Here is a 25071-nt window from a genome sequence, read left to right on the forward strand (position 1 = left end):
AAACTGATCAACCCCAGAGTCCCAAATCCCTGGCTGAAGGTGCATGAAAACGCTTAAATTCACTGTTTATGAGCCTGCAAATAGATGCCAATTTTTAGAGGGTGATTTGGCTCTAGCTATCCAAAATTTAAATTCACATACACCCTTTGACCTAGTGATTCAGCTCCTAAAGTCTTTGTCAGACAAAGATTCTCATTCTTTGATGTAAAGCTGAACATACAAGTATGATTATTAATATGGTTATTATTTGAAATAGCAAAACAGTAGAACAGACTTCAATGTTCACGGAGAATAGTGATAAAATATATTATGCTGCAACTGCGAAATGGAATGCTATGTGAATTTTCTTTTTAAAAGAATGCAGCACATATGTGTTCTGACATGGAGATATTGACTATGATATGTTGTTTGATGAACAAAAAAAGGCATAGAATTCAGTTTGTATACACCTCCCCCCCACACACATGTGGCAGGTCACTTTTGGGATGTTCATTTGTGTTTGGTGGCCTTTCTTTGTCTCCCCCTTTCCTCCCCTAGTCTGAAAGGGGATCCATGTTCTTAGATTTTTTTTTTTTTGCTTTGGTTTTTTGCAGGAGAGAAAATAAAGCTGCTTGAAATTGATGGTTCTCCTTTAGCACAGTACAAAGCTGGGCTCTCAGGGAGGGCAAAGTAGAAGTTCTGTCAGTTAAGGATGAGGAGGAAGAGGAGGAGGAGGAGGAGGAGGAGGAGGAGGAGGAGGAGGAGGAAGAGGAGGAGGAGAGGGAGGGAGGGAGGGAATAGGGAGAGGGCTTTTTTGAATGTAGGAAAAGTAGGAACCTGAGGTCTTGAGTTTCCTGAGCACCATGGACCCTTCATGCATCAGGAGGAGCAACCCAGGAGGTGGCCATATCTGGAGTAGGGTTGGGGGCTGGCTGTCGGCTTATGGGCATCCTTGTCCCCAACAGAGGCTGGAAGTGGCAGAGCCCCAACCCACAGCTCCCATGAGGCTGCCCTCAACCTACAGTTTTCAATGGAATTGGCATAAATAGACCTTCAGAGGGTCTAGCCTGTGCTCTGGCCCTTCTGAGATTCTGGGATCTTTCCTCATATCGAGAGAGAGAGAGAGAGGGAGAGGGAGAGGGAGAGGGAGAGGGAGAGGGAGAGGGAGAGGGAGAGGGAGAGGGAGAGGGAGAGGGAGAGGGAGAGGGAGAGGGAGAGGGAGAGGGAGAGGGAGAGGGAGAGGGAGAGGGAGAGGGAGAGGGAGAGGGAGAGGGAGAGGGAGAGGGAGAGGGAGAGGGAGAGGGAGAGGGAGAGGGAGAGGGAGAGGGAGAGGGAGAGGGAGAGGGAGAGGGAGAGGGAGAGGGAGAGGGAGAGGGAGAGGGAGAGGGAGAGGGAGAGGGAGAGGGAGAGGGAGAGGGAGAGGGAGAGGGAGAGGGAGAGGGAGAGGGAGAGGGAGAGGGAGACACCCCGTACTGACATACTGAATTTTCTACCAGTTTCAAAGAAGGTTAACATTGAGGTTGGATTTAAATTGAGTGATGGAAAATAACATTCTGTGATATTCCTTGTATATTTGAGATTGTAGACAAAGATTCAGATTGTCTGCAAACATGTTTGTGTATGCATATAAAGGGGTGAGGCAAAGTCCCTTCAAATTATTATGAGAGATTCCCTCTGGGAAGGGGATGGGGCTGGAGGCTATTGCTTTTTTTTTTTTTTAATAATTTTATTTTTTAGAGAGGTTTAAGGTTCAAAGCAAAACTGAACAGAGGGTGCAGAATTCCATATGTCCCCTGTCCCCACATGTGCATAGCCTCTCTCACTATCAACATCCTGATGGCATACATCTATCTATGGTTTTGGATAAAAGCATAATGACATGCATCGGCCATTATAGTGTCATACAGGATAGGTTCACTGCCCTGAAATCCTCGGCTCTGCTGTTCATTCTTCCCCGCTCCCACCCCTGGCAACCACTGATATTTTTTATTTTTTTCCTTAATTCTGACTTTTCTAGAATGTCATAGAATTGGAATCAGTAAGCATATAGCCTTTTCAGATTCATTTAGTAATATGTATTTTAGGTTCCTCCATATCTCTTGTGTTTTCTTTTTTTTTTTTTTTTTGTACTGGGGATTGAACTCTGGGGGTGCTTTACCACTGAGATACATCCCCAGTCCCTCAGTTTTTTAATTTTGAAACACAGGTTCTCACTATGTTGCTGAGGGTTTTGCTAAGTTGCCGAGGCTGGCCTCAAATTTGCAATCTTCCTATCTCAGCCTTCTGAGTCACTAGGATTATAGGTGTATGCCACTGCACCTGATTCTCCACATCTCTTGGTGGCTTGGAACGTGGTTTATTTTCACCATGGAGTGCTATTCCACTGTCTGGATGTGCCACTGTTTATATATTCACCTACTGAAGGACATCTTGGTTGCTCCCAAGTTTTGGTAATTACATGGGATCTGTTTTAACTTTATGTTTTTCCATTTTTATTGAATATTGTTCAAGTATGTATCATTTTAGTATAAAATAAGGAGGCATATTCTAGAGTTACTATAAAGCACGGTTAAAAATATAGGGCTTTCTCTACCCCTTTACTTGTGCTTTTTTACTTTGTTGGTTTTAAACAAACCACTTTGTGTTTTAAAAATTTATGTGCAGATTAGGCAAACAGAATGAAGATCAAGACATATGGATATAAATGATATTATGCAGATTGTTACTAGACAAAAAAACATTTAAAAATCTTTTTATTATCTTGTTTGTGCTGGGCACTAAAGAAAAACGGATTCATTCAATCTCCACCCATATCTCCAGAAAGACTACTTTTGAACTGCAGGTTTTCTTTTCCCCTTTATTGTTTAGACTGAGAATTTTTTCAGAGAAGTTACCGACTTGCCTGAGGGTGTATAGAAAGAAGTGACAGAGCTGAATTCAGAGCCTCCTGATTGTTGACATGGAGGATGGAGCCTGGTCCATATGTCCTCTTCCCTCTGTCACCTTTTACAACTGCTCCCTTCTGGCCTGCTCTGCTCCAGGAAGCTGATCCCAGAATCCCCTGCTATCCATTTGCTGAGGTCCATTAGGCCTGTTATCAATCATCCTGTTTGACTTCAGTCTATCCAACTGTCCCTAAAAATCAGCAACAGAGCTCAGAAATCCCAGTATTTTGCCTTCTGGGCTTGATTTCTCAGACTGTGTTTTGCTCCTGGAAATAGCATCAAATTTTGTGTGGGTGTTGTGCTGACTTGAGGTTTGGACAACACCCCTGTCCCATGTGCTGACCCACCACATACCCCTCTCTAGGCAGCCAGGTGGCTCCTCCCCAGACTGTGGCAATCAGAGAGCTTAGTTTTCCAAACTGTAGCCCACAGAAGGATGGATGGGCCAGGTCTGGCACCTGTTCCCTTTTTTCCTAGGACAGGTACTGGACCAGGTAACCTTCAGGCAGGATAATAGCACAGGATGGTCACACAGGCCAATCTGAGGTCACTGCTCAGGCATGGAACCTGGATAAATAACTCAGTCTCCTGAAGTTTCCATTCCCTTGCTCTTAAATTGAGGCTAATGATAGCAGCTGCCTCTGAGCTCTGTTGGGAGACCTCAGAGCTTGGTCTCAGTGCGTGTGAGCGATCAGTCCTTGGTATTTCCAGTCTCCTTCTGGTTGGTGGGCTCACTCATCACCTGGTGGGGCCATGTCTGCAGAGAGCAGCATCATACCCAGCACCACCACCCTGTCCACCAGCAGCACCCCTGGGAAGCAGCAGGGTGGATCATTTGGTGTGAACCTTGTGATTTGTTTTAATAGGTCAAACTATTATCAACAGAAGCATCAGGGGACCAAGAGAAATGGCATGTGGTAGACAGGTAATCCACTCTGCCCCCATACAGGTCCATGGCCTAATTCCTGGAACCTATGATATATATTGCTTCATATGGCAAAAGGGACTTTGAGGATGTGATTAAAGATTTTGAGATGGAGAGATTATCTGGGAGGGCTATCTAATCTTAAGGTCCTTAAAAAGGAAAGAGCTAGGAGGATGAGACTTAGAGGAGAGATGTGATGGTGGAAGAGGGCTAGAGTCAGAGAGATCTGAAGGTGCTACTGTCTGGTTTGGAGGTGGAGGAAGGGGCTGGGAGCCAAGGAAGGCAGTGGGCTCTTCAGGCTGCACAAGCCAAGGGAACAGGTTCTCCCCTGGAGCATCCAGAGTGAGCCCTTCCCTGGCCCTGCTGACACCTTGACTCTGGCCCAGTGAAATCCTTTTCAGATTTCTGACCTCTGAAACTGTAAGGCAGTAAATTTATCTTATCCTGAGTCACTAAGTTGGAGGTAATTTGCTACAGCTGCCGTAGGAAATTAATGTGAGACATCTCAAAATGCTGGACTAGAAAGGCAGACCCAATGTTCACCTTGTTTTTGAATCAAGTGAATAAAATGGTCTTATCAGTAAGGCTTACACCAGTGGTGAATCATGCTGCCGTAGTAAGGCCCACTGACTTTGAAATGTGGGATCATGGTTTTCTATGTATTGACAAAGAGAGCAAGAGACAGAGAGAGGAGGCACAAGGAGAGAGAGAGAGAGAGAGAGAGAGAGAGAGAGAGAGAGAGAGAGAGAGAGAGAGACCTTTAAAAGGAAGTGTCCCAGTGCTTGGTGGTAAAACAAGGGATTTTACCTGGTCTCCTGTGAGGTGGCACCTGTGGGCTGATGGCATTGGTTCCCATGATGACATACTCATAGTGAACTCCTGGGTTGGGTTGCTGGTGTATCATCTGATGGTAGAAAAGTCAGTGTCACTGCTGTGGCACACATGTGCATCCCCTTTCCTGCTGACGTGGGTTACAATAGGACGAGTGGTGCTATTGCCCCATGAGAAGGTTCATTCACATCTAGTAATGTTAGTGACCCTGTGGCAGACGAAACCAAGCTATTTCCAGAGGACTTCTCATCATTTGAGGAACGAAGAACTTGATTCTTGAGCAGATCAGAAGCAAACTAGGCTGAGAGTCAAGATTTTATAAATACCACATAGGAAGCAGAACCTTTCTGTTGGTTGCCAGCCATTCTAGGCCATGGCTTTGCATTTGCTCCGTGCTCCCTCTATGTTCCACATAGATAAATAAGTCTCTGCTGCAGGAGAACCTGTTTGAACACTAGGTGGTGAGACATACAAACAAGGATGAAACCTCCTTGGCAGAGCAGGCCTGGAGCATTACGTTTCTTTAAAGTCCTCTACTTGGTCAGGGAGACTAGCTCAAGTTTATCCCTTGTTGGCTTTCTGCATCCCACCCCTTTTTCATCTATGGAAAGTTCTAGAATCACAAAGAGATGGGATCAGAAAAATGGTCATAAGGTAAGTAAGTTCTTCTTGGGTCATATTCTTTCAGGAACCAGTGACAAAGAGATAGGACAGCAAGCAGGAAGCTACTGGAAGTCAGCCCTGGAAGAGTGTCTGGGATGAAAACACATCTGTGAGCAGGGCCTGTGGAGTAAGCGCCCCCTATTGTCTTTGGAGCACAAAGTCCTAATGCCCATTGCTGTCACTGGGGGAAGCAGGGCTTGGGCTCAATGAAGCAACAGAATGAGGATTTACAGTATTTGAGCCAAGCAAGGAAATGCTGCCATGTTTGACGAAGTGGCTGTCTATCTGGCCATCTGTGATCTAGAGCAAGTCTCTGAATCCCACAGTTTTTTGATTTCTTCATCTGGAGAAAAGAGGAGGTAAGAGTCACAGTTGATTTCTTAGGTCCTGTGTTCCTATGGTACCGCTGACTGGCTTTAGCACGGGGTGTTGGGAGTGTGAGGGGGTGGGGGTTCCTGTGCCTGTCCTTCATGTTTATGTCATCATGCCATCATCTCTCACCCCCTACCTCCTTGTGGAGTGGGTCTCCATCCCATCAATCACCCAGAGGTAGGCTGACATGAAAAGCACTGGGCTTCCTACACCATGAACCCATCCCAACTCAGGGGTGTTGTGTGGGAATGTGGTAGTGAGCACAGAGCCCTGAAGGACACAGTTGTGTGACTGTGGGTTCCTGCTCTCTACCCCATCCCCCTCACCTACACACTCTGTTACTGCCCCCATTCCTCTCGTGCCTCTTCTGCCAGTTCAAGCCTTATCCTGTTTATGAAATTATTGTTGGCCGCCTTTCCAAGACCACCCACAGCAGGCCTTTCACAACCCCAGTCTCTGATACCATTTCAAATTTAACCAGAGTGAACCCACCAAGTGGATAGCTTTAAAAAAAAACCCAAATTGACTATAACAAGGCTTTCTTTGTAATTTCTAGTCCACTACATAGACCCAAGAGGAATGGACACAGAACTGTAGAGTTGAAGAAATAATCACAATGCAATTAATTATATTTCTAAAACTCTAACACAGCAAATATTATGTAGACCAGCAAGGCTTTGGGGACAGAGTACGTATATTTATTGGTGAGTTCATTCATTCTTTTTTTTTTTTTTGTGAGCTCATTCTTTTTATCCAAACATAATTTTAAGCTTTTATTTCTGGTCATCCTTTATTTCCTGATCTTTTCAGGAGACTGGATTCTAGTTGTTTCTTTTAAAAAAAAATAGGGATCTTTTAAAACTGTTTGGCAACTTGATATTCTAGTTTTAAATAAAGTAGATTACAGTTCTCCTTTGTGAAGCGAGGAACTTCTAGTAAACCTCGAGACTGTTGCTCTAAGCTTTATCGTTTCATCTGGAGGGGTCTGGAGCGCTGGATTCTTCATTTGCTTTAGCAGAGTTTGAAGAGGGCTGGGAGCTGGGAGCGGTCTTGCATTTGACATTTGCTTTCTTTTGCCATGAAAAGAAAACATGCCCAAATTAGCGTTAGGAGGGAAGTGCCTGGAGGAGATCCAGTGTTCATGAAATAAAGGATATGTTTGCCTCTGATTTGGTTCAACAAGTAAAATTGGTTTTACTGGGTCAATAAACGCTAAGAGTACCAAGCATCTGGTAGAGTTTAAAGTTTCTATGAGCGGGGTACATTCAGGGGTAAATGACAGCGATGAGTGCCAAGCGTTGAAGGGGTACCTCCAACCAGCTCCACGCAAACCATTTTGTGGAGCCCGAGGAATGATTTATTGCTTATTTGCCCTAAGTGTGTTCTTTGGAAGCAACCAGATACAGAATCTAGAGAACAGCCCAGAACCATCTCTACTCACATAGACATCCAAGATTTCGTTAGTGGGACCTTCGGCCAAAAAGGACTCGCCAGCAGTGCTCGAGATCTCATTGGGACGCTTGTAGGTGAACATGGTCCCTCCGCCCTCATATTTTCCAGGACGGTCAATCGCCCAGTTCCCATTGATGATGGAGCGGCCAGAACGACTTCGTAAGGCTGTGGAGAAAAACAAGAGCCCCTCCGATGAGTCCCTCAGATCAGTCCTCCAGAAACTGAGCCCACCTCCCCAGCTGCTGGCCCATTCCTCCGTCCAGGGTTTTGTCGTGGTCCTCTCTGGGCCGCGTTCTTCCACACCCCTGACCAGGGCCAGGTGTGGAGAGTCTTTAACCCGCTCCGTTTCCCTCTACCACTTGGACTTAGTATAGGCCCGGAGGATGGGAGTGGTTAGGAGAAAAGAATGCAGAAAGGGAAAAGGAAAGAAGAAAGTTAGGGGTGGGAGACAAAAAGAGGGAGAAGGGCCACGAAGTTGTATTGTATGCCATTATCTAGGTGAGAGGTTGCATGTGGGCCACCCAGTTGCTGATTTTAGCCTGTAGATGGGCTTGATGTGGCTTATGTAGTCTTTTTCTTTCTTTCTTTTTAAATAAACCCAAATTTGAGAATTGGGAAGTTTTATACATTACTGCTTAGCAATGTAATTTCTAGTCCACTACATAGACCCAAGAGGAATGGATACCGAACTGTAGAGTCGAAGAAATAATCACCATGCAATTAATTATATTTCTAAAACTCTGACACAGCAAATATTATGTAGACCAACAAGTTTGACAACATTGCTAAGCAGACTTATTCTCATTTTTTCAGATATGGGTTCAGAGATGCGAGGGGACTAGTTGAAGTTCACCAGGACCAGAGTGACAGATCTGTGCTTTGAAATCCACACTCAGGAATCAGGTGATAAAAAAGAAAAGGGAAAAGGAACAAGGTGTTTAGATCAGTGGAGAAGAAAGTAGAATTTCCTTAGATACATCTGACACGTTGAAACTGGCAAGCCAATGGTGGATTGGGCTGAGAGATGTTCCCGTTTTTAATAGTTGTTTTTTAAAAAATATTTATTTGTTAGCTTTAGGTGGACACAATATCTTTATTTTCATGTGGTGCTAAGGATTGAACTCAGTGCCTCATGCATGCCAGGCGAGCGCACTACTACTTGAGCCATATCCCCAGCCCCTAATAGTTGTTTTTTTAAATAGTTGGACAGAATGCTTTTATTTTATTTATCTTTTATTTATCTTTTTAATGTGATGCTGAGGATTGAACCCAGTGCCTCACACATGCTAGGCAAGTGCTCTGCCATTGAGCCACAACCCCAGCCCCAGGATGTTCCAGTTTTAAAAGCCATATACATAGTGACTCCAGGATGGCCACTGGCTCTTTGTGCCTTCATTTTACAGAATACTTAATTTAACTTTTTATAATTTAGTGTGAAAAATTTTGTCCATAAAAGTAGAGAGAAGAGTACAATAAGTCCTTACATATGCATCAACAAGCTTTGACAATGACCAACTCATAGCTTATCTTATTTCACTTTGCAAATTCCAGATCTTATTTATCCTTAAATCTTTCAGTAGGTATCACAAAAATATAAGGATTCTTTCTTTGTTAAACCCACTTTCAGCAGCATTTCTATCATGAGTCTTCCCAGAGACCAGACCTGCACCGGCAGAAGCTTCATGAGGGTGAAGAAGGGTCTCCAAACTCATGCATCTTCCCCTGCACACACCACCCTTGGCTGGCTGGTTGCCATGGATACTGGGAGAGCACAGGTAGGGAGCTCAGAATACTGTGTTATAAAATCAGTTCAGCTTATTGAGTGGCAAAGAGTCAGGGGTGAAGACGAGGAAGACAGGTTTGAAACTGTTTTTTCTTTTTTAAATTAAAACAGTTAAAAATAATGCCCCCATTATTTCGCTGAAAAAATTCAAATGAATGTCACCAAGGCCACCATGCTGCTAAACCCAATGGTTCTTTTTGGGGTCTCATCTTCCTAGTTGAAGGAGCGGCCTCTAGCTCTGCTTCATTCGATTGCAACACTCTCCCGTTGGATTCTGGGACCCTGCACTCAGCTTGCTTTCCTCTTGCTCTGAGCCTGTCCTGCTTTCTGTTTCATTGTTCTCTATGTAGCCACTAAGTATTAGAGTTCCTTAGGATTAAGAGTAGACCTGTCATGGGCACTGAATTCCTTTTCTGAGCAATTTCATTTATGCCAAGGCTTTAATTAGTATATGCCAGAGACTTCCAAATTTAGTTCCCAGACTTTGCCTCTGGCCCCAGACTTTTACATCTAATTGCCTTCTTGACAGCTTCATTTGGGTATCTTAAGGCTGAACTTATGCTGGACCTTTCAGTTTCTGATCCCAGGAAATGTATCATCATCCATCTAACCAGAAACTCAGGAAACATCATAGGCCCAGTCTCTCTTTTTAACCTCTTGTATCTAATCCATCTTAAAGATTTTATTTAATCTCCTGCCTATTGCTTGAACCATCTACTTCTCTTCATGTCCACTTCCATAATTCAGGGCCAAAATACTATTACATCTTATTCAGACTCATTCAAGAGCCTTCTAATTGTCCTTCCTATTTTCTTCTTCTCAGCCAGACAAGATTTCTTTATTCTTTTCAGGATTCAGATTGGATTACCAACTATGGCTTAAGCTCCTTGAATGACTTTCATTAAATCTCAGGGGTAAAAATAAAGCAAGCCCAGTTATTTTATATACCCAACTGATGTAGCCCCAGGCTCTCCTGTCTCTCTGTGCTCTGTTCTACTGTATCAGCTCATCAAAGACATCATGTTTTCTCCACAATGTTGCCTCTTTTTTTCTGAAAATTCTGCGCCAACTCCAAATCCTGTTCATTCCTTAGATATTGGCTGTCCTGGGGAGTTTTTTTTCCCCCATCCTGTCCAGCCTGCATCTTCCCTGGTATGCTCTATGAGATGCAAAAGGCTTCCTTCAAGGCCTTTAACTCAGTTTGCATATAAATCTATCCACATAACTATTTGATTAATGTTTATTTCCCAGGACATTGTAAGATCCCAAAGGGCAGAGACTGTGGTGTTTATTCATTGTTATAGTTATAAGGCTCAGCACAGTGTTCACATAATAGGAACGTAATATATATTTGCCAAAAAAGGTAGAATGCTCAAATGATAGGCCAAGAAAGATAAGTAGGCAATTCACAGAAAACCAGGTACAAGTATACTATAAGCAAACAAAAAATCGTTTTGCCTTACATATAATTTAAGAAATGCAAATCAAAATCTTGCTTATAGCCAAAGCAATCCTTAGCAAAAAGAGTGAAGATATTTTTGACCCACCAGATTGGCAAATATTAAAAAAAAATTACTATTGCCAGTGCTGAACCTATTTAGCCACGCTGGAGATCAATTTGGTTACACTAGTAAAACTTTAAATGTCCACACAATTTGATGCAAGAATTCTACTTCCTCAAGTGATAGCCTTTTGTAAGTATACAAAAATATTTTATTTCTTTTTAAAATGTAATTAATTAATTCTAATTATGTATATATGGCAGCAGAATGAATTTTGATTGATTGTACACAATTGCAGCACAACTTTTCCTTTTTTCTGGTTGTACATGATGTAGCATCACACCATATGTGCAGTCATACATGTACCTAGGGTAATGATGTCCATCTCATTCCACCATCTTTCCTGCCCCCATACTTCCTCTCCACCCTCCCTCCCTTTGCCCGAAGTTCCTTTATTGTTCCCCATTCCCCCACCCCTCCATTATGGATCAGCATCCACTTATCAGAACATTTGGCCTTGGTTTTTTGGGATTGGCTTACTTCACTTAGCATGATATTCTCCAACTCCATCCATTTAATTTACCTGAAAATATCATAATTTTATTCTCTTTTAATGCTGAGTAATACTCATTGGGTATATATACCACAGTTTCTTTATCCATTTATCTGTTGTAGGGCATCTAAGTTGGTTCCATAGTTTAGCTATTGTGAATTGAGCTGCTATAAACATTGATCTGGTTGTGTTACTATAATATGTTGACTTTAAGTCCTTTGGATATAGACTGAGGAGTGGGATACCTGGGTCAAATGGTGGTTTTTCCAAGTTTTCAAAGGAATCTCCATACATGCTTTCCAGATTGGTTGCACCAATTTGCAGTCCCACCAGCAATGTATGAGTGTGCCCTTTTCCCCCACATCCTCACCAACACTTATTGTTCACAACTGCAATTCTGACTGGTGTGAGATGAAATTTTATAGTGTTTTTGATTTGCATTTCTCTAATTACTAGAGATGTTGAACATTTTTTCATATATTTGTTGATCGACTATATATCTTCTTCTGAGAAGTGTCTGTTCAGCTCCTTAGCCCACTTATTGATTGGGTTGTTTGTTTTTTTGGTGTTAAGTTTTTTGAATTCTTTATATATCCTGAAGATTAGTGTTCTATCTGACATGTGTGTGGCAAAAATTTGCTCCCAAAATGTAGGCTCTCTCTTCACTCATTGATTGTTTCTTTTGCTGAGAAGAAGCTTTTTAGTTTGAATCCATCCCACTTATTGATTCTTGATTTTATTTCTTGCGCTTTAGGAGTCCTGTTAAGGAAGTCGGGGCCTAATCCTACATGATGAAGATTTGGACCTACTTTTTCTTCTATTGGGCATAGGGTCTCTTGCCTAATTACTAGGTCCTTGATCCACTTTGAATTGAGTTTTGTGCATGGCGAGAGATAAGGGTTTATTTTCATTTTGCTGCATATGAATTTCCAGTTTCCCCAGCACCATTTGTTGAAGAGGTTATATTTTCTCCAATGTATGTTTTTGGCACCTTTGTCTAGTATGAGATAACTGTATTTACCTGGGTTTGTCTATGTGTCTTCTATTCTGTACTATTGGTCTACATGTCTATTCTGGTGCCAATACCATGCCATTTTTGCCACTATAGTTTGTAGTATAGTTTAAGGTCTGGTATTGTGATGCTCCTGCTTCACTCTTCTTGCTAAGGATTGCTTTGGCTATTCTGAGTCTCTTATTTTTCCAAATGAATTTCATGATTGCCTTTTCTATTTCTATATGGAATGATATTGGGATTTTAATTGGAATTGCATTGAATCTGTATAGCATCGAATCTATAGTTTTGGGTAGTATGGCCATTCTGACAATATTAATTCTGCCTATCCAAGAGCATGGGAGGTCTTTCCATCTTCTAAGCTCTTCTTCAATTTCTTTCTTTAGTGTTCTATGGTTTTCATTGTAGAGGTCTTTCACCTCTTTTGTTAAATTGATTCCCAAGTATTTTTTTTTGAGGCCATTGTGAATGGGGTAGTTTTCCTAATTTCTCTTTCAGAGGATTCATCACTGATGTATAGAAATGCATTTGATTTACGGGTATTGATTTAATATCTAATATCCTGCTAGTTTGCCAAATTAATTTATTAATTCTAGAATTTTTCTGGTGGAGTTTTTTGGATCCTCTAAGTGTGGAATCATGTCATCAGCCAATAATGATAGTTTGAGTTCTTCTTTTCCTATTCATATCCCTTTAGTTTCTTTCATCTGTCTAATTGCTCTGGCTAGAGTTTCAAGGACTATGTTGAATAGAAGTGGTGAAAAGAGGGCATTCCTATCTTGTTCTAGTTTTTAGAGGGAATGCTTCCAGTTTTCTCCATTTAGAATGATATTGGCCTTGGTTTTAGCATAGATAGCTTTTGCAGTGTTGAGGTGTGTTCCTTACTGCCCCTAGTTTTTCTAGTGTTTTGAACATGAAAGGATGCTGTATTTTGTCAAATGCTTTCTCTGCATCAATTGATATAATCACGATTCTTATCTTCAAGTCTATTGATGTCATGAATTACATTTATTGATTTACATATGTTGAACAAACCTTGCATCCCTGAAATGAACCCCACTTGATCATGGTGCACTATTTAAAAAATATATTTTTGTATGCAATTTGCCAGAATTTTATTGAGAATTTTTGCATCTATATTCATCAGGGATATTGGTCTGAAATGTTTTTTCCTTGATGTGTCTCTGCCTGGTTTTGGTATCAGGATGATACTAGCTTCATAGAATGAGTTTGGAAGGGCTCCCTCCTTTTCTATTTCATGGAATAATTTGAGGAGTATTGGTGTTAATTCTTTGTAGATCTTGCAGAACTCAGTTGTGAATCTGACTGGTCCCGGGCTTTTCTTGGTTGATAGGCTTTTGATGGTGTCTTCTATTTCCTTGCTTGAAACTGATCTGTTTAAATTGTGTATGTCCTCTTGACTCAGTTTGGGTTGATCCTATGCCTGTAGAAATTTGTCGGTGCCTTCCAGGTTTCCTATTTTACTGGAGTATAAATTTTGAAAATAGTTTCTAATTGTCTTTTGTATTTCAATAGTGTCTGTTGTGATTTTTTTTAACCTTAAATTTTTAGTAATTTGAGTTTTCTCTCTTCTTCTTTTTGTTAGGGTGGCTAAGGGTTTGTCAATTTATTTATTTTTTTTCAAAATCCTAGCTTTTTGATTTGTCAATTTTTTGAATTTTTTCTTTTGTTTCAATTTCATTGATTTCTGTCCTGATTTTAATTATTTCCTGTCTTCTACTACTTTTGGTATTGGTCTGTTCTTTTTCTAGGGCTTTTAGATATAATGTCAGGAAATTTATTTGTTGACTTTTTATTCTTTTAATGAATGAGCTTAATGCAATGAACTTTCCTCTTTTCACTTCATAATGTCCCAGAGATTTTATTAAGTTGTATTGGAATTTTCATTTCCCTCTAAGAATTTTTTTTATTTCCTTCCTGTTGTCTTTGGTTGTCCATGTGTAATTCAATAGCATATTGTTTAGTCTCCAGGTGTTGGAGTAGCTTCTATTTTTTATTTTATCATTGATTTCTAATTTCATTCCATTATGGTCAGATAGAATGCAGGGTAGTATCTCTATTGTTTTTTTTTTGTATTTGCTAAGACCTGCTTTGTGTCATAACATGTGGTCTATTTGGGAGAAGAATCCATGTGCTGCTGAGAAGAAAGTGTATTTGCTTTGTGACAGATGGAATATTCTATATATGTCTGTTAAGTCTAAATTATTGATTGTTTTATTGAGTTCTATAGTTTCTTTGTTTAGTTTTTGTTTGGAAGATCTATCCAGTGGTGACAGAGGTATATTATAGTCACCCGGTATTATTATGTTGTGGTTTATTTGGTTCTCGTATTTGAGAAGTGTTTGATATACACAAATGCCTCATTGTTTGGGACATAGATATTTATAATTGCTATGTCTTGTTGATATATAAATCCCTTAATCAGTATGAAATGTCATTTTTTTATCCCTTTTCACTAGCTTTAGTTTGAAGTGCACGTTATTTGATATAAAGATGAAAACCCCTGCTTGTTTACGTGGTCCATGTGAGTGGTACCTTTTTTTCCCACCCTTTTACCTCCAGTCTGTGGATGAATCTCTTGAAGGTAGAATATTGTTGGGTTTTTTAAAAAAATCCAGTTTGTCAGTCTATGCCCTTTAATTGATGAGTTTAGGCTGTTCACATTCAGGGTTATTATTGAAATATGATTTGTATTCCCAGACATTTTGGTTTATTTTTTGTTTTTAACTTGAATTGGTTTCTCCTTTGATTGGCCTTTCCGTTAGTTCAGTTCCTCCCTTTGCTGATTTTCATTGTTGTTTTTCATTTCCTCCTTGTGGAATATTTTGCCGAGAATGCTCTGTAGTGCAGGCTTTCTTGCTATAAATTCTTTAAACTTTTGTTTATCATGAAAGGTTTTATTTCTTAATCAAATTTGAAACTTAATTTTGCTGGATATAAGATTCTTGGTTGGCATCCATTTTCTTTCAGAATATGTTGTTCAGTATATGTTGTTCCAGGATCTCTTGGCTTTGAGAGTCTGGGTTGAAAAATCTGCTCAGATCTGAATTGGTCTCTCCCCCTATACATAATCTGTTTCCTCTCTTATGGCCTTTAAGATTCTATGCTTGTTCTGTATGATAGGCATTTTCATTATAATGTGCCTTGGTGTAGATCTGTTGTAATTTTGTACATTCGGTGTCCTGAAAGCTTCTTGTATTTGATTTTCCAATTCACTCTTCATGTTTGGGAAATTTTATGATATTATTTCATTGAAGAGATTGTGCATTCCTTTGGTTTGAACCTTTGTACCTTCCTCTATCCCAGTAAATCTTAGATTTGGTCTTTTGATCCTATCCCATAATTCTTGGATGTTCTGTCCATGGCTTTTTACCATTTTCACTGTGTGGCCAACTTTATTTTCAAGATAGTATATTTTGTCTTCATTATTGGATGTTCTGTCTTCCATATGATGTAGTCTGTTGGTGATGCTTTCTATTGAGTTTTTAAATTTGGTTTATTGTTTCCTTCATTTCAAGGATTTCTGATTTTTTTTTCAGAATCTCTCTCTCTTTCTTGATGTAATCTTTTGCTACCTGTATTTGCTCCCTTATCTCTTTGTTGGTGTGATCAATGAATGCCTAATCTCATTGATGGAGTGATCATTTTTGCCTGTATTTGCTCTCTTATGTCTTTATTAAATTTGCAGATCATTTTAATTACATACATTCTGAACTCCTTCTCTGACACTTCAATCAACTGTGCCGTCAATGGATTCCACTACTGTAGTATCTTGGTTTGTTTGGGGCACTTTCTTCCCTTGTTTTTCCATGTTGTCTATGTGTCTTCCTTTCTTGCAGGACAGATCTCAGGTATTACGTTTTTACCTGTAATCTTATAGTTTCCCTGCAGATTACCTGTACCTCACCTTGGTGTTGGCTTCTAGTCCCCAACCCGTGTCCCAAGATGGATGCTACTGTAACTAAAGGTGGTGGCAGCAATAGTGGAGGTAATTCAAGATAGCAATGGGGGTGTCCCAAGATGGATGCAACCATTTTCAGAGATGGGGCTAAAAGGGTGGACCATACAATGGCTTTGGTCTGCCTGTTTGGAGATACAGCTGCCTCTAGGCCCTGTCTGTTGTCCCAAAGTGGAGGCTACTACATGGGGAGGACTATGGCGATGGCTGTGGTGTCCCAAGGTGGAGGCAGGCTGGGGGAGCAACATGTTGGTGAATGAGGAGTCCCAGCATGGTCTTCCATTCTGAACAGGGACGGTCTTGGGTCTGGGCTCTCATTCAGGTCAGTGGGGGCAGTCCTGGGTCTGACCTGGGCCTGGGCTCTGGTGTGAGTCAGCAGGTGGGAGAAGTAGTTCTGGGCCTATTCTGGGCCTGGGCTCCTGCAAGTGTCAGCAGGGGGTGGTCCTAGGCCTGGGCCTGGGCTCTGGTGTGGGTCATGAGGTTGGCAGGGGTGGTCCTGAGCCTGACCTCAGTCTGGGGTCCCATAAGGGTCTGTGGGGGTGATCCTAGCTACAAAAATATTTTCAGTGAAGATATTCTTTACAGTTTTTTTTATAATACAGAAAACCAAAAACAACTTAAATGCCCATCAATGAAAGATTGCTCAAATAAATCATAATGTTAGATATCCAAAAAATGAAGGGCCAAGTGGCCTTAAAAAGGATGAGGTGATATGTGGACACGAGTGTGGAAAGAACTCTGTGATACATTTTAAAATGAATCAGTGTTTTTGATATGACCCCATTTGTGCATACTTTTATATAAAAGCATATACTTAATATACACATAGAACTATTTAGAAAAGTCTGGTTATAAAACTGTTAACATTTGGGGATGGGAACTGGTACTTAGGTTGGGATGGGGGATGAGAAAGGAGACATTTATTTCCCATTTTGTCATTTTACCACCATTTAAAATTTTTTTCCTATATGCATGTATTACCTTCATTAAAACTTAAACATTTTTAATTGCTATAAAGGACATGGTCCAAGCAGAAATACTCCTGTGGGGTACAGTCATTTTCCCCCTTTTTTATAGCTTCTCCTTAAAATCCAGTTCACAACATTAAAAGCTTTGAATTGAGGTAGTTTCTGGCTAAGATTTTATTGCTGGGAAAGGCAATAGTGTAGAAGAGGTTATTATTTGGAAACCAAAAAGTCCATTAAATATCTATTTGAAATACTACACAGGAGAAAGCTGCAGGAGTTATCCTAGGAAATAAAAAAGTGAGACCCTGAACCTTCTTATCATTGGCTACTGTTATCCACACATCCTTAAAAGGGTTAGATGAATATTTAACCAGACAATAGCAAATGATTTTAAAATCACATTTTTAGCAAATATGGTCCCAATTCCACATGCCATGGGCCAGCTTCTGAAACCATTCCAAACCTAGCCCCCACCTGGTCTTGCATATAGAAAACAGCTGCATCTAGAATTTATGTGTCTGTAAGCAGTTCCAGGGCCTGTAATGGTGTCCAGAAAGCCCTTGCAAAAGATGCAGGTGGCCTGTGGCTCTTGCTAGAGGGTGTGTTCAGTGAAGACCAAGCTTTGGTACAGGCTGATCAAGGGGTAAAAATAGCTTTGTCAATGTGAGGAAATCTTTACTTTGGCTTGACATTTGGGTTTCATTCCAGTTTTAGTAGTTAGTTCTGGGCATATATTTTGGGCCTAAATATCTGTATCAACAGACCCCTTCTCTAAGAACCATAGAGGAACAGTTTATATATGTAAGCACTGATTCTCATACCCTTGATGCCACAATCTTAATGCCCACTATAGACGATGACGAAACCCTTTGCTCCCACAACCAGACGAAGAAGGTGATTTCTTTTTATAGACAGGTCTTTGTGAACTAGCTGTCTGTTTCTTCCTTTGAGAAACAAAGGTTAAATTCTTCCTAGTGACAAAAATCCCAAGCTTCTTAATGTTTCAGCAGTTCTATCAGGGAAGTAGCAGATATAATGTCCAAATCCAAGGTCAAAGTGGTCTCACACACCACTGGCCACTGTCAGAATGGTGGCTGAAGTCCTGGAGCCTGGTTCCTTTGTCATTGTGGTCTGGTCCACAAGCCCCCATGGAAGCCTACACATAGGCATGCACTCAAGTGACTCAGACAGCTAAACTGGGAAGCCTGAAAATGGAATATAACTATTAACTTCATATAACCATCTTGGAGGGGTCTATGGATTCCATCTTTATTTTAACAACCTCCAACAGATATTTAGCATTTCCTTCTGTTATGAATATCAGCAACAAACCATAAGTGTATGCAGTACTGTGACTTTTGCCATCAGTATTAAATATGTTATAGATATTTTTGAAATCTTATTTAAAACTCACCACTACTTTGAAATTACAATAATTATTAGACCCTCCAGGGTAACTCTTATTTTAATGTTAAAAAAAACATGTTAATTTATAGCAAAATTTCTTTTTAAGAATATTTTTATAATTATATTTCAATATACTTGGTTTCCTTTGCACCTTTCCATATTTTATGCTGTGAATTTGAGCATCGTCCATAGATTGCCAAGGAATCTTGGTCACATGGGAACATTCCTATTTAAGAATTCTAATCTAAAAATTGTCCTCTTATCCTCTGGACCAACATGGTAAATACATGCAATGATGCATAAAAATTCTTTTTAGGGCAAAAAAGCAAATGTATCTTCTGATATAGATTGGGTCCAGTTTGATATAATGTCCAAATCATGGTTTCTGGTAAACATATATGCACACCTATCACACAGCAATCTTTCAGTTTGGATTTACTTTGGCATCCTAAGTTAAGTAAACTTGAACCTGAGTGATTTTCTACACTATGATGTCACATATTTGGATGGAAATCAGAGAGTACCAGAGAAAGAAGGTTGCCTTTCTTTCTGGCATTCTATAACCCTAGGTTGGGAGGGGTTGAGTTAAAGGGGAACACCAAGGCTTTGTTCTTATTTCATTGCTGAATTAGAGCTAGGTATGGCTAATTCTTATTCCTTAAAATATTTGATCATCTGATTTATTTTGTCTCCAAACTTCCTTTGAACATTCACTGACTTTAAAGAAAGTTTGTGCATTTTTAAGTCTCAAATAAGGTTGTGTGAAATAGATCTTACCTGTGGTTTAAGTAAGAAAATAAGTTATGCAATGAAGTGTTGGAGACCTGAAAAGAGGAGACACAGCCCATGTGTTTGAGAGCTCTGAGTCCTTGGAGCCGACACAGCATGAAGAGAGCCACGGTGACATTTCTAAGGGATGCAAAGGATCTTGGGAGGGGTGTCATTTGAGTCAGGATCTGCAGCGTGGGATGTGGTTCACCAGACAGAGGATGGGGCAGGGGCACTGGGGACAGAAGAGACAAAGGTAGAGGGCTGGTGGGCTGGTATGACTGGAGAAGGTGAGTCCTGGGGTGGGGAAGAGGAGCCCCTGCTGAAGTGGAGGGGAAGACCTTGGCAGCCTTGATGGTGTCAGTGGGGAGGCCTGGAAGGGTTTTGATCAGTGGCAGCTGAGGTCTGGGTTTAGGAACTAACACAGGCTGCAGAGTAGGAAGATGGGTAGAGTCTAGAGTCTGAAGTCCAAAGGTTCCTTCATATCACACACAGGTCCTGGAGTACGCAGCATCTCATCTCCTCCCACTCGCGGATGCCACCGGCTAGGCCACACTCTCCTCTACAGGTTCATCTGTCCCCTTGCCATGAGCAGGGAAAGTTATGTGTGCACATTAGAAGTTCCAGGAGGATCATGTCTCTAATGGGTCTCTGATAGCTCAATTTGTTTAGAGATGAACCCAATATCTTTCTTGCCCCAAATTAGCCTGCTTTCTGATCACCTGCTTTAAAAAAAAAAAAAAAGTTCTCCCATTACTCAGACTCATGTTTTGGCCATCATCCTTGATGCTTCTCTATTTTTCTTCCTAGCTAGTCACCCACCAGACATATCACCTCCTTTAAACTGCTGCCACATTGGTCTCTGTTTCCTCTCCTGTCCAGTCACCTCTCACAACCAGGTTGTCTTGGTTTTCCATGTGGACCATAGCAGAAGACTTACCATGGACCTCCCTGCATGATACCCTAGGTTAATCCTCCAGAAATACCCATTTCCTCTTATCTCTCCTCTACTCCTAAATTTCCATGCCTAGAGAATAAAGTCCACCTTCCTCTGACTCATAGTCAAGGTCTTTTGTAATTTGACCCTAATCTGTAATCATTTTACACAGATCTCTTGTTTTGATTCAGTGAAGTAGAGAAAATGATGGTAATTTATGTCTTTGCTTTTTCAAAAGTTCTACTGTGACTTTTCATAGGATAGAATTCTTGTCTTATTTAGTACTCGGAGACACTCAGCAGATGTTGCTGAATAATGCCCAACTCTCAGGCTCATCCTGAGGGTCTTGTCCAAGTGCTTGTCATTTAACAGCATGTGACTCCTGCAGCTCATGCTATTCTCTGTTAGTGTCTATGCTCTGTCTAAGCCCTCCTGTCACCTGCTTCTAAACCTCAAGAGCAGAAAGTGGAACTCATCAGACTCTTCAGCTCATGGTGCTTTTGTTGAATGAGTTTGCCTCTCTTATTTTAGTTCCCCCTTTATTTTGGATTTCCTTGCCATCACCCCCTGTCAGTCTGAACAAGCAGCTGTATGATGTAAACACAAATGTTACTGCTTTAAGATATGTCCTTCTGTGTCATGGACATCTAGGGGAATCATTTTCTAATGGCTACAGGCTACTGCACAGGGTACACCTTCTTTGGTTTACCCATCCAACCTACTAGTGTGGGACTGGCTTTAAACTTTCTTTTTATGATCCCCAGTGTCAGAAAGGAACTGATATTTAATGAGAACTTGTTGGGTATTAGAAAATACCAGAAGCCAAGAGGGCTGAATTTAAAAAACAGCAAGCCCCCTCAATAGCAAGAGGAGATGTATTTAATCAGGGTCCTCGTATGCATACAAAATGCAGCAATGGATACCCAAGGAGGCCTCCTCTGGGCACAGTCAGGGAAGACAGAAGCTGTCTGAAAAATATGTCAGGTATGTTGGAAGTGGGAATTCAGTTTCTCCTGCCTCCCATTCTGGTTAGTTGTGCCCCAGAGGTTCCCATGAAAGAACTGTATATTGGGATCCTACATGTGGGGATTCTAGGATTCTACAAGGTGATCAGATCACATCAGAAGAGAAAAGAAGCGCTCTGCATATTCATCAAGTGTTGAATCCCCAACAGGTGGGTGGGCCCTGCCTGACTGGGGGAAGAAGGTGGTGGTGGTCAGGTGGATGGTACTCTCCTCCTGTCAGATGTGTACTTCAGCTGAACAGGGTAACTCCCTGGCCAGGCACCACCCCACATGTACTGTCAGTTAAAGTTTAAAGTCATTCAATTGGCCCAAGAAACAAAACAACAATAGCAACAACACACACAACACACACAACACACACGCACACACACAACTTTACAAAATAAGAAAGTATTCTACCAAAACAAGAAGGAGACGGACACTCCTCACAGTTGTGTGTGTTTATGTGTAACTGCAGAGCCACAAAGATACCGTACTGATTTGAATGGTGTCCTTCTAAAACTTGTGTCCATTCAGAGCCCGTGAAGGTGACATTATTTAGAAACAGGGACTTTGCAGATGGAATCAAGTGAAGATGAGGTCCTACTGGATGAGTACTAAATCCAATGTGGCTGGTGTCCTTAAGAAAGAGGGCAATTTGGACAAACAGACCCAGAGATGCACAGAAAAGACCGCTGACAACACAGGCAGAGGCTGGAGTCAGGCAGCCATGAGCCAGGGGTGCCAAGGGCTGTCAGTGAGCACCAGAACTCAGGACGCCCAGGACGGCCTCCCACCAGGGAACCAACCCTGCCAACACCTGGATTCCAGAGCCCTGGTCACCAGAACTGTGAGAAAATGAATTTCTGTTGTTTTAAGCCACCCACTTTGTGGTATTTTGCTATGACAGCCCTAGGAAATGAATCCAGATCCCTGTTATCTAATTTACATGTGCTTCAGAGTTGTAATATTTGGTGGTTGTGGACTGATGGGTGTTGAAGTTGGCTTGCAACTGAGTAAAACACCAATATTTGAAGCCAGAATTTTAAAATTAAATAGATCTATTCCAAATAGAAAAAAAAAAAAACTAAACAAAACAAAAACCCAAAACTCTAGGGCCTCACCCAAATCCTTAGCACCAAGCCTGTGGCTAATTTGGGATGACATTGGGCAATAAGCAGAAGGGTTGATTTTCAACATCATGGGATGGCTAGTATTTTACATTTTATTTTACTATGAACCAAAATATTTCTCTCTAATTTTACACACACACACACACACACACACACACACACAAATACACACAAATGGCTCCCACATTTTACTCTAACTACATGCTTTAATTTTAAAGAATACATAAATATACAATCATACTTAATTCCATTTCTGTTCCAGGTACCCAAAAGCTACTCAATGCTGGGGATTTGTGGATTTGTTTTTAATTACAAAAATTGGTGACTGAAAGTAGAGGTTTGAAGCATCAGCTTAAATCCAATGAAAAGAGGCAAAATCATGAAGGAAATTCCAAACAACCTATCCAGAGTTGTAACCAACTGTCCCAGTCACTGAGAATCTCAAGATGATGGTACTAATTCATGCCAGACGAGCAAACTGGTCATGGAAGTGGCAGTCTATCTAAGACACATGGGATGTCCTTAGATGCTACCTTAATATGAGAGTTGTATAGATACAAATGAACACAAACTTGGGTGATTTTTTGAGTATGAGAACTCCAAGCAGTAACTGAATATCAATTTTAATGTCCACTTGGAGCAAATGTACAGAAAGAAATTCCTGTTTAATTATTCTGTCAGGTTATGATTCTTGCACATGATCCTCTTCCAAGACTGAACACTTATGTCTCTGGAGTTACAGGGTTACATATCCAAGGATAACAGTTCATCCGCCAAGTTTGAATGGGTAAAAAACATTTCTGCAACAATAGTAGCTTAAAACATTATTTTTAGATTGAACTATATGGATGCAAACTAAAATGCAAAATCACATTTGGAAGATAATACACAAGATTTCAAGCAATGTTGAATTGGGGGTAGAAGAATCTTGAGTTAACTCTTTACTGCCAGGTAAGGATTAACTTTCTGAGGCTACTATGGACTTATTGGAAAAGTGTAAGTAGCACTCAGGATCAAGACTTTAAATTTTATTATAAATTATTTTTATGATAAATATTTTATTATAAATTATTTCCCATGCCTAGCACAGAACCTCCTTTAAGCAAGGCATCACCATGGCAACTGGGGCAATCTTGACCTGTACCTTTCCATAGGAAGTTTCCATCACAGGTGCCACTCCTGCTGTAAGACCATGATTCAAATCACAGCTCCTAGCACTTCTCTGGGAGGAAAGTCTTATTCTTTCTTCTGGAAGTAATCACTCAAAGACTCCAAGAACATAGATTTTTTTTTAACTTCTCTACTTTCATTCCATTTTCCAAATTGGGTTAAGGAACACAAGGTGAAGCTTGAAATGTTCTTTACTCCACCTGAGGACTGCAGCTGCCATTGGGATATGAAGCACCAAGAGATAGCACCAGTTACAGTGGCCTAGATCTAGAGTCATGGTTTTCAAAGTGAGATCCCTAGACTAACAGTATTGGCATCATCTGGGAACTTGTTAAAAATAAAAAATCTTAGGCTCCACTTTGGACTTTCTTAATCCTCTTGGAGTTGCTATAATAAAATACTTGATGTTGAGGGATAAATAAAGAAAAGAGAATTGTTTGGCTCATGATTCTGTGGCTGAAAAGTCCTGACAGCACAGCACTGGTATCTGGCAAGGGCCCCCTGGTTACATTACAACATGGTGGAGAAGTGGAAGGGAGAGTGCACAGATGTGTGAGAGACCAATGGGAGGTACTAGACTTACTTTATAACAATGCACTCTCACATCTCATGGTAACCAGTCCAGTCCCATGAGAGTGAGAATTTACTTCTGCAAGAAAATTATTTTTTCTCCCCCTTTTTTTCCTGTACCAAGGATTGAACCCAGGGGTGCTTAACCACTGAACCACATCCCCAGCCCTTTTTATTTTGAGACAGGGTCTCCCTAAATTGCTGAGAATGGCCTCAAACTTGCAATCTTCCTGCCTCAGTCTCCTGTAATCCCTCAGTCACTGGGATTACAGGTGGGGCCCCACACTTGTCTTATTCTTTTCTTTAAAGGCCCCAATACCTCTCAACACTGTTACACTGGGGACCAAGCCTCAACATGCAAACCATAGTACCTCCTGGACCAGAACCTCTGGAAGTAGGTAAGGCAATCTGTTGGTAATTCTGATGCAAACCAAGTTGAATAACCACTGCTCAGGAGACTTGGATAACTTGAGATGTGGATATGATACCTAGTCTACATTCTGTGAATACCAGGTACATACCATGCACATTCACATAAGCATATTCTTACTTAAATAGCCTAACACTTCTACACAATACATGGAATATAAGCATGAGAAGGATATATATATATAAATGAAAACCCCAAGGCAAAACTTAAGTATCCTTATTCTATATTTTAATCTTGTTTATTCTGTTTGTAAACTTTATTATAAATTACGTGCAACAGACATCTCTGAAACTTGCCCATTTGAGATCTTAATCCATCCTGAAACCTACTCAATGGTCATTCAACAGATAGGTATTTAGTGCCTACTCTATTCTAGGCTCTGTCCAGGGAGCTGGGGATATAACAGGGAACAAACCACACACTGAATGTCTCCCAAATATTTTTGGCTGCATGGACCTTATTATATTTCTCTTACTTGCAGAAGTAAATGTAAGTGTTTATGTAAATTATCTTATTTACTTTTCACAATCCTGTGGGACAGAGTTTTATAGATGAGAAGACTTAAGTTCAGAAAGGTTAAGTACTTTGCCAACAGTCACACAGCAAGCAAGTATCAGAGCCATGATTGACCTCTGGCCTCCTGACTTTTTCTATGCCCACTCTTTTATTTTACACTGGAACGAGGAAA

General features: G+C 40.8%; 1 protein-coding gene across 2 annotated transcripts in view; it reads right to left on the reverse strand.

Moving 5' to 3' along the window:
- The window catches only part of Thsd4 (thrombospondin type 1 domain containing 4), a 582503-nt gene that overhangs the window by 34450 nt on the left and 522982 nt on the right, over window positions 1–25071 (reverse strand). For both annotated transcript variants that reach the window (XM_040274354.2, XM_021727964.3), the window contains 2 exons: window positions 7157–7332; window positions 4657–4753 (listed from right to left, as the gene is read on the reverse strand). In XM_040274354.2, coding sequence (XP_040130288.1) covers window positions 4657–4753; window positions 7157–7332 — 273 coding nt within the window. The remainder of the gene's footprint in view (window positions 1–4656; window positions 4754–7156; window positions 7333–25071) is intronic.

The sequence above is a fragment of the Ictidomys tridecemlineatus genome, chromosome 5 (genome assembly GCF_052094955.1).
Source record: "Ictidomys tridecemlineatus isolate mIctTri1 chromosome 5, mIctTri1.hap1, whole genome shotgun sequence".
NCBI classification, from domain to species: domain Eukaryota; kingdom Metazoa; phylum Chordata; class Mammalia; order Rodentia; family Sciuridae; genus Ictidomys; species Ictidomys tridecemlineatus.